Raw genomic sequence first — 10,662 nt, 5'->3', positions numbered from 1 at the left:
TGAGGTAACACATTTTTAATAAAATAATAGAAATATTATGCCTAATACTTGTTTTGTAGCTGTGATGTCCATTCAGTTTATTTCATTTGTACTTCAATAAATTACAGAAGACATGTGTGCTTGGATACAATGGGTCCTTTAAGTTTTGCAGAGTTTATTTTCTATGAAATTCATATGTTTACATATTTACAATTGAATCTGAATACCCAAACTCCATATATTTAAATCACAAAAAAATGTCATACATACACATTAAAAAACTAATTTGATAAACTGCATTATTTATTACCCACCTCAAGATGGCTCCGCTCTCCTTACCAAGCATTTACAGATAACACTGTTTATGACTTTAAATCTTTTGGTTTTTATATTTTACAGAAAGGTTATGTGTGTACAGGGTGATAGTTTGTTTGTTAAATAAATGTATTTGCTTAGCAGTGTTCTTCACTGCTTGTGTCTCCTCTGCACACAGCTCCAAGGAGCCCATCTGTGTTGCAGCTGCGTGTCCTGGTGCGTTTCCCTCCGCTGCAGCTGGACCAGCTAGCCCAGCACGACCAATTCCCCTCCTGATTAACGGTAGGTCTTGTTCCTGCAAAACATTGTCCAAATTAACACAGGAAAGTCAACCTCAAGTGATGTGAATGGCCATGTTGGTATGTTGGGACACTGTATCGTATGATTTATCTCTTACCTGGGTGTTCAGCTTTATCACCCTTGAAATTCTGGCAGGCCATGCCTTCAAACAGGTGAGTGCACATGCACAAACACTTCCCATCCAGCAGAGCAAGAGTGCCTCCGTTGTGACAGGGCTTACACTTGCACACATTGTACTCCGCCACGTAGTCTATTGTAGCCTGCCTCAGGTTGGATATCTTGGAGTTGGCGCCTGGCATATCCACTGGAATCAACATATGGATGGCCTCCGGCTGTCGGAAAATAATTGAACATGTGAACTATTTTACTTGCCAGAATATGACGAGAGGAAAAAAATCTTTCATTTGCCTCATATCTTATGAAAAGAATCTACAGCAATGCAAGTGGCTGTGTGAAGCTGTAGCCTATAAGTCTCTTTCTCATTGAACAATAACTCACTAACACTCACTAACATCTTTTTTGTGTTTAATGGGAAAGGTTACTATCAGCGTTTGTTTCCGATATAAATGATTCTGCAGTAGTCATGGGTATTTATCGGCTGCAGCTCCACTTAGTTCTGTTCAGCAATGATGGAAAAACAACACCTGGTCTGACATGCTAATTTTGCCCTTTTTTTCAATAATGTGCTGCTACAATACATTATTTGTCTCCATCCAAGCAGCCCCTCAGCCCCTGCTCAAAGACAGTTGATACCAAGTTCTAAGAGTGAGGCTAAATAAGTAAGAGATATAAAAGACACATAACCACAGAAACTTTTGCACTAGCCTCCATGCTGCTTTCTACTGTTTACTAACCCTGTTTTTTGGCATGTTTGTGATGTCGAACGCAACATAATAGTACAAAAAGCAGAAAGGCATAGTCATCAGAGCTGCAGAGCCATGTAAACTGGAAATGGGAAAGGAGTCTTTTTTAAAAATTTTTAGCGGGTTGTCTAATTTTGGTGGGAAAAGGGTATTAGGCACAGCAGTGCTTTGAGCTAAATGCAAATGCCAGTTGGCAAACATGCTCAAAATGCTAATATACTGATTTTTAGTAGGTACAATTTTCACCATGTTCATAATCTTTATTTAGCATGTTAGCATGCTAACATTTTATAATGAGCAGTACACAAAGTACAGCTGAGGGTGATGGGAATGTGATTAGTTTTGCTGGAATTTAAACCAGCAAAAGTATTAGTAAAGTATTGAAAAAATTCATATTTTGACCCTAATGATGAAAACGTCACCAACATTATAACAAATCATACAAAGGGGGACATGAATGCCTGTGCCAAAGTTCACAGAAATCCATTCAATAGCGGTTCAGAAATTATACTAAAATCATCGTGGTTACACTAGCCTAAAAGCCAAAAGATAAACAAAGTCATGAGGATTCATCCTATGGACACCATGAATATTATTGCAAAATTTTGTGTTAATCCATGTTATAATTGTTACGATATATATGTGGTGGACTGACATTGCAATGCTGCTAGCCATGCTAAAAACATCATAGAATGACACCTATAATGATGTTACAGCTTCATTACAGCAGCCTAGCGTAGTTACCTCACTGGAGAGCAGTGCAGGGGCGTCAGCGATGGTCCGGGCCCAGTTCTGATATGTAGCGATGTCCATCACTCCTTCCGTGTTCAGTTTAGCCCTCATAGTAACAGCACTTTCTAGTGTTCCTCCTTTGACTGATGTCATTACTTTGTCCACTACTGCCTTTCCATGAACATCAACTGTGCAGACAGGAAAAATCTTTAGCAACTTTCCACAATTGATACGTTAGCCTACTGTATATACATCACAATAATGCTGCAAAATGGATGAGTAAAGATATATCACAAGAGAGGTCTGGTTTGGACCTTTGCGAGTCTATCTTAATGCAGTCTTCCAAAGTTACAATCTGTAATCAAAGGCCACGGAGGGATGCGTCTTTGTAGTTGCAATGCCTAAGGCCCCATCTACACATTTTAGAAATTTTTCTTTCTCCATAAATGGTTTTGACGCCTACTCATTAAACAAAGCTGCAAATTGAGGTGATGCTATTGTTTCCCAAGCACTCCTTCTTATAAAACCATGTGGATATAAAGTAACTGGAGTTTTGGAAAATCTAAAAAAAATCTCAAAAATCTCCATTTTAGTGACCTAGAATTCCATTCGCAAATGACAGAAGGATGCAGATAGTATACCTATTGGTATACATGTAGACAGGGTCTTAACCTACACCTGATCACCAAAACAAAGACACCCACCCTCATTATTTGACTCAGATTGCTGAGACTCCATGCAAACCTTGTCTTGACTTTAGAATGCAGTTGTGCTTGGAATAAGGTATTGATTTTGCCCCGATGTATTGAGTATCAAATAGACCTGAAAAATCTTCAGGTTTACATTAAATATTTACTTTATAATCTGTGCCAATCATTGTGATCTGTTAAAACAGGGAAAGCCCACCGTTGTTTTTGTTTGTGACATCATCACAGTCGTCACGTTTCAAGTGTCCATCTTTCAAACCAGTCTCCCCAAAGTTTGCTGTGATGCCCATTTTGACACATTTTTGAATCTTTCTCTCTGTCAGATCTGCAAGAATCATAAAGTATAGAGGGTTTGTGCTTATCATGTTTCAGCGTATTCAGAATGAGTAGTTTGAAAGGAGACTCTTTCGGTTACACTTACTTTTCGCTTTGATGGTGTCCTGGTTGAGGATATAGACCAACTCATATTCACCACCAGTCTTTCCGTTTTTGGTGTAGTGAGTTCCGTAGTCCTCCAGGAAGGCAAAGTAAATACCCTTCTCATACTCCACAGGCAGAGATTTGACATGTGCCAAGAATTCATCTGCGGTTACGAGGTCACGGGAGCGCATCCTGTAGGTGCTCAGCTGCACTCTGCCCTTCACCCGCATAAAGCTCTTGTTCTGAATGGAAAGAAGCATTAGTAAATACATATGCAGATGACATCTTTCTATTTAGATAACACAATGACATTATAATAAGATTCTTTAATTTGCTATGTGTGCTATGAACTACTCATACTTGTCACTGGCTGGCATTTACCTTGATGTTGGAGTACTCCGACACCTCTTTTATCATTGTTTTCTTCTCGTATTCATAGCTCAAATCCACCTTTGAAGGAGACTCAGACATAGACTCCTCACTTGGGCTGAATTTGAAGGAAAGACCAGCATCAACTTTAACACTCATCTCTTTAAGCATTTCCCTCAGGAGGCTGTGTGTGTTCTCATAGATTTCTCTAGAAGAGGTTTCCTCCACTAGAGTCTAGAAAGACAGAGAGCCAAAGTGTTTAGGGTAGACAGAATTTTCATAATCTTCATTGGCATCCTGCATATTCATTATCATTTTACACAAACACACACTGGAATTTTGAATGCAATCTTGGAATAAAGGAGGAAAAAAGGTTTTGACTAACCTGATAACTGAGTACACCCACGTTCCAGGGAAGCCTGTCATCCTTCCCAGTGTTTGGGTTCCTCACTAGATCACACCTCCCATTGAAGTAATCATTGTTGAAGGGATTCATCCGAGGATCTGCACCTAAGATGTTGATTCTGGTGGATGGACACAGGCACCACTTTTAAGACCATACACGGAGTAATGCATACTTTGATGCAGATGCAGCATACTTAAGATGCAGTATTGGGAGACTAAGAGTTAGGAGGTCGAAAACAGTGCATGTCTCTGCCTCTATATTCAATGCACTTTTGCTAGATGTTTTGAAATATTGCTCCTGTTTGTCGCTTATGTGCAAAAGAGTTGTTGCACTTGTGGTATCAACTCTTGAGAAGTGTCTTTGGAGGGAAGTAGGGCTCGTGTGTGCGTGACACAGAGTGGCAGAGCTCCCCCCGCTCCTTACACATGTAGCAGGCTGCAGGCTCTGACATACAGAGCTCTCCTCTGAATTGAAGATTGAAAATGCATCATAAACAAATATTTTAATCTTAGAAAAAAATTAGAAACTGGGTTGGTGAGTTAAAAACTGCAATGGATAATGTTTATATACCCTAAATAATCAAGAAAAAATATTCTTCATTTCTCCAATACTGATAGCACAACCGTTAACATCGTAACAAGCTTATTAGTACTCCAGCCTTTAATAATTCGACCCTGGTGCCATTTCAAAACTGAGTTTCGGTACCCATCCCTAGTCATGTGTAACCTTTGCAAGTTGCCTACGCTGTTGTGAGAATTTATAATTGTGTGGTGGTGCATCTGTGTCACTCTGCATTCCACTGCCAAAATGCTGCTTGGATGTGGGGTATTTATGCCACTGTGTTTAGTTTCTGTGAAGTGCTATAAAGTTGGATTCATTTAAAACAAACAGAAAACATTGCCTATTAAGGAGCATTTTTTTAACAACTACAACAATTGGCTTCACAATGACTCACAAGGTTCACAGACAAAACATATCTAAGGCGAGATACTTTTACCCCAAAATTACTACATGCTAACAGTTTGAGTATGAGCTGAAAACATTTTACATTGAATACATTAGCCTCGCTGCTCGCAGTTTTTCAGCGTTAGCTAAGGTGTCAGAAGGCACAGTGTTGATTCAACACAGCAATATATTTAGAGACTCTCTGGCTCTGATTGGTTGTTTTCATGATTCTTGCAAATGCCATTATGAGCATCGAGGCAGAGGAGCTGGATTTTTTTCACTGATGATTCGTACTGTTGTCAGAAAATAGAGACAGTTATGAAAAAATGCTTTTTGTCTTATTTGCCATGAAAGTTACCAACTGTAGCTTTAATCTTTGTCACAGGATCACCATGGATACGCTGTCCTGATGTAAGTGCTCTTCATGTCACTTTTGTATTATCTATGTGAACTATTTGAATCCATCTGAAGTGGTTCTTTAAAAACTTACCCATATCCTGCCGTCCTGCCTTGCTCATTGCTATCCACGGCCGTCAAACAGGTTTTACGAATCGGATCACAGTCCTCATCTGATCCATCCTCACAGTCGTAGTCACCGTTGCACATTAATCTCTTCTTGATGCATGAACCTGTGTAAAGATGGGTGATTAAGCTAACAGAGTCAAGCATATTACAGAGAAAGATACAGGTGATTTAAAAGAAAGTGAAGTACCTGATTCGCACTGGAACTCTGAGTCGGAGCACTCAGGGGGAGGCAGTACCTCGCATGTAGTATCTGTAACACAGGACTCCCTATCCCCCAGTGATCCCTGGCAGGACTCACCGCCAAACTGGCCAAACACTTGTATGCTCCGAGAGCGCCTCTGAGGATCACAAGAGATATCACACTTTGTTATTAAGTGCACCTTTTTACGAAGACAGAGAGCAGTTACTACAGACAGAGAGAAAAGGGTTTAGCAGAAGTGTAACAGATTTATAAATTAAAAAACCTTGTTATTTTGCCTTTTAAAGCTGATTGGTGCAGACTTTGCTTAAAAGACTGTTTGGATATGGAACTTTATGGAAAGTCTTGTTTGCATCTTGACTGCCAGAAATGTTGGCATTGTACATTTCTGCAAACCACAGATGTTACATTTGTACCTCATAATGCAGTGCATACGCTGAAACTTCAAGTGTCTTTAGGTTTAAAAAAACGCTGTGGTTAACGTGCGGTTTGTGTAGGCATGAAGTACTTGGTTATAGTTAGGAAAGATCAGGCTTTGACTTAAAATACCCAGTTTTTGTGGCACAATCCCTGCTGGAAATACACCAGTGTCAGTGAATATATTACTATAAAACACCTATTATTGGTGGCTAAAAGGTCCTGGAAACACAGGGATGCCTTCCTTAAAAACAACCCATTTTGCTGGTTTTGTATGTAGCTTGGCAGGTGTCTCACCTAGGTGTCTACTTCACATTTTTATTACAAATTCAGCCAATATACTACGTCACTTTAGAAACATTGAATATATATGTATGAAATGTACAAATGTAACATATCCATTGTTTTCAGAAATGTATGATTCCAGTATTCTCTTGTGGGCTGCTATTTCAACTAATAAGCCAGTTTAATAAGTTTGGAAATCAGATTCTGATCATATTTAATTTTTGAACAAATGTGTATATACTTGGTTTTTGGCTTCATAGGGCAGTACAGTTGTTCAAATGTTAGCTCACACAGTATAATGACGTTGCAGTTTTAATGGACTCACTCTTATTTTCGTGCAAGGATCACAGGAGCTCCACTCTGACCAGCGGCTCCAAACACAATTCACTGCTGGTGGATCAGGAAGTTCCACTCCCCTGAAATACACATAATAAGAGCCATTTTTCAATAAGTATTAGATTAAAAGTGATAAAAACAAGATCTTTGCTGTTGTGTAAATAAATTAGGAAATATACATACATTCCTTCTCCAAGAAGTGTGAGTGTTAGATACAGGCTACAGAAGCCCAGCTGGAGAGCAACTTCAGTCCTCATGATGAACCTTTAAAGAGAAAAATAGTGTTGTGTGTTTGTCCCCAACAAGTCTTTTAAGCTCCCTGTCTGTCAATGATTATTCAACTGCAAAAGGACCATGGTGTTTACCTCAAAGTCAATAGTTTGGATTTCAGGCGGAGCGATATTGATTTGTTGCTTGGGAAACTCCACAAACTAATACAATGTTTGAACTGAAACATCTTACTCATCCTGTCAGTATGTTTTGTTCTTCACAGTGGGAGCAAAGCTTCTTTAAAAACATAATAATCAATAATAATTTTTGCAAAGCTGTGAAGTTTTAAGTCATAATGATGAAAAGTTAGAGTCATTAATATTACCAATTATCCTAAGGAGGGCACAAAGGCCTGTGCCAAACCTAATGACATGTACTTCTCTTCTGCTAGTGGTTGAGAAATTATACTAAAATCTTAAGATGTCAACCTCATGGTTGTGCTAGACCAGGGGTGGGCAACCTGTGGCTCTGAAGCCACATGCAGCTCTTTAGCCCCTCTCCAGTGGCTCCTGCATCTCTGACTAAAAATTATATGGAAATGAATAATGATTGTTTTTTAAAGATTTTCATTCGATTTTATCATCATTTTAGGCCTAAAATTACTCTTGCATTTTTCAGTTGCAAAAACATGTAGCCTGTACACAGAATATGAAAACATATTAGCATTTTATTAACTAAAACATGCATCATATTTCTGTGGCCTTGGTGCCTTTTCTGCTAAATTTTGCCAAATTTCAAAAGTGGTTTGGCAGTCCTGAATAAAACAAGCTCGACTAGCTATGGATTCCAAATCCAAGATAGGAAAGGTCTCAAAGGAAAATGGAGAAGTTAATAGTGCATGAATAGATCTGTTAATTATTTTTACCACCAACGCTGCAAAGTTAATGTCACAAAAAACAATAAATAGTGGTAAAACATGTTAATGAATGCTCATTTTAAGTATCAGATATGTTTTGTGGCTCCAGACAGATTTTTGAGGTTTTTTTTGGCCAAAATGGCTCTTTTGATCATAAAGGTTGCCGACCCCTGTGCTAGACAAAAAGTCAAAGGATCAACAAAATCATTAGGAGTCATCATCTGGACACCATGAATGTCAGAGCAAAACTTCATGGTGATCCATCCAATACTGGTTGCAATATGTATGTGGTGGACTGATAATGCCATGCTGTTAGGAATGCTAAAAACATTTACATCATAGCGTGGTACCTATAAAAATGTTACAGCTTCATTTTGCTAATCTATTGTAGTTACCTCACTGGAGAGCAGCACACATGCAGCAATGTCCATCACACCATCCTTATCCAGTTTAGCCCTCATAGTAACAGCACTTTCCATGGTCCCTCCTTTGACGGATGTCATCACCTTGTCCACTACTGCTTTTCTGTGAACATCAACCGTGTAGATACAAGGCAAAATGTTTCTTGATTTCCCACAATTGATACAGTACTGTATACACATCACAATAACACAATAACTATTTGGTTTGGACTTGGCCTGAGTTAACAGAGAGTTAACACCTTCCTCCGTTATCTCTGACTGGGATTTTAAGGCCTTGACAGACCCAACCTACATTAATTATAAATCATTTCGTCTTATGAGCTGAGTGGCTAAGAAAAATAATTTTGCCTCATAAAACAAGTTTGTTTCAATTTCATGGCCTCTTGACTCCTACCATTTGTTAATTTCCTCACACTGTCTACATTTCTTTTCTAATGCATTGAGCTGAACTGCCAATCAGCCAAAAAAATATGTTGTATTTACTATGCTCTTTATTTATAATTGTCGTAATCACAATTATAATTTTTTTAGCACTTATTCTGGTCATTGCATTCTTTTTTGTACTTGCACAAGTTTTTGTTTCTATTTTTGAGGTAATGTTTTGTACAAATTTCTTGATAATTTTTGTGTCATTTACTCTTTTGTTGCTCATTGCCTTCTCCCCATGTGATTTTGTGCAAGCCATTTTGCTCCGGTTTTAAAGGGTTAAAGCGTAACCTGTTGAATTAGTGTAGGTGTAATCTTACAGCAAACTGTATCATGCTATATTATTGTCCCCTTCCCACTGAAGTCAGAAGGGGACTATGATAAATAAATATGAGAAAATTATCTATGTCATAATGTCATTTAAACTGATTTACTTTAAAAAATCTGTATGGTAAAATCAATGCAAAATTTGTCATGGTCAGGATAATCCTGAACAGAAATCTTTTGAATCTAACCTATCAGAAATTAAAAAGAATAATAATATACAAAATTAAAAAAGCAGATATTTCTAATATGAGGAAATTATGAATACAGACTTTCCTTTTACATTTAATCTGACTTTTAAAGGAAAGTTTGAAAGGTCTGAAAGGTCAAACATGATTATTTGATGATATTTTATCTTTGGACCCCCATTTTTTAAATCAAGAAAACAGTAATCAATTTAAATAGATTATACTTGTATTTTATATAATATGCCTTATAATGTCTTGGCTTTTGACCCTGGACATCACAGGGCACAGGGGCAGGTACTCGAGCACCTTAGTCTCTCCCTCTGCACATGCCTGCTTGGCAGCATACATGATTGAAACAATGTGTTAATATTTTTGGTCATTTGTTAATTTTTTGTTCCCATTCAGTTTTCCTCAGAGTCACAGGAAACTGGAAACTATTCCAGCATTGCACTGGGTGATAGATAGGAAGGATTTAATCCTTAAATGCATACACATAGTTTATGCACAGGGCCATTTATTGTTTTTATTTTAGGAGAGCTGGTACTAACTACAGACAATTTCTTAATTTCAGTCTTTCCACGATGATGCAACAGGTTGGGTCACAGCAAGCAGAGCAAATATTTAAAAAGGCAGTTTTTTGACTGGCATCCATGGTACACGTAGGTCGCCATGTGAGTTTTGGGAAACTGAATAGCAAAACTGAACCACGTCCACACTCACTTTGACTGCCAGCAGTCAAGATGTTTGGGAAACTTGCCATGCACATTGACAGGGCTCCTCCTGCACAGACTCTGAAGTTCAGCTCTTTGTCCACAAGATGGCAACACCAAACAGATAACAGCAGCATGTAATGCTGTGCGTCTTACATACACACACTGTTCATGCACAAGGCAAACACACTTATAGAGAGACTGTTATAGTTTATGTAAATACACTTGTACTAATTTCTTTCTCTGACAAGTTAAACACTTTATTATATAATGTATATGTTTTAAAACAAGCATTGCACAATGCACAGGAAGTTTGAAACTGTTGCACCTAATGATCTGTCATGTGATCTGAGCGGTTTTTGCTGACTCCGCAGTTCTTTGTTCTTCAGAAGGAGGGAGTGCAGTGGGTATAAATCACAAAAAAGGAGAAAACTCCTCAGTGTAGACAGATGGAAGCAGCACAGAAATTAAAAGTGGACTTGTTAGGATCAAATAGGTGGATCATTCACGATCAGGTGAATCATAATTCATAAAGGCAGAGGTTTGACAGTGAAAAATCACCTGCTTTTATCCATAAAACCCATGTTAACTTCTGTAGTGTTCAGCAAGCTGACAAGTACTTTCTGCTGACTTAAACAAACACGCTCTGACTATTCCCCGATGTCTCC

General features: G+C 38.3%; 1 protein-coding gene across 1 annotated transcript; it reads right to left on the bottom strand.

Annotated features, from left to right (window-relative positions):
- On the bottom strand, window positions 1-7,136 carry c9 (complement C9). Its single transcript, XM_042509542.2, has 11 exons — window positions 6,982-7,136; window positions 6,788-6,878; window positions 5,749-5,899; window positions 5,527-5,665; window positions 4,071-4,209; window positions 3,698-3,919; window positions 3,318-3,558; window positions 3,096-3,221; window positions 2,202-2,377; window positions 692-926; window positions 1-589 (listed from the first exon to the last, which is right to left on the bottom strand). Exons 1-11 carry the CDS (start codon window positions 7,053-7,055, stop codon window positions 432-434), a joined length of 1,752 nt encoding a protein of 583 aa, XP_042365476.2. The 5' UTR covers window positions 7,056-7,136; the 3' UTR covers window positions 1-431.
- Between the last annotated feature and the right edge of the window lie 3,526 nt (window positions 7,137-10,662).

The sequence above is a fragment of the Plectropomus leopardus genome, chromosome 20 (assembly GCF_026936395.1).
Source record: "Plectropomus leopardus strain MGB_pleo_1.0 chromosome 20, ASM2693639v1, whole genome shotgun sequence".
Lineage (NCBI taxonomy): Eukaryota > Metazoa > Chordata > Actinopteri > Perciformes > Serranidae > Plectropomus > Plectropomus leopardus.
The sequence above is the reverse complement of the archived record's forward strand: the minus strand, read 5'-3'. Positions and strand labels throughout refer to the sequence as shown.

Excerpts from the sequence above, each read along its gene's own strand:
- c9 (XM_042509542.2), bottom strand. The coding sequence starts at position 7,055 with ATGAGGACTGAAGTTGCTCTCCAGCTGGGCTTCTGTAGCCTGTATCTA. Across the intron at positions 5,666-5,748 it reads AGAGTTCCAGTGCGAATCAG|GTTCATGCATCAAGAAGAGA; the intron begins GTACTTCACTTT and ends ATCTTTACACAG. Across the intron at positions 927-2,201 it reads CTGCACTGCTCTCCAGTGAG|CCGGAGGCCATCCATATGTT; the intron begins GTAACTACGCTA and ends ATTTTCCGACAG.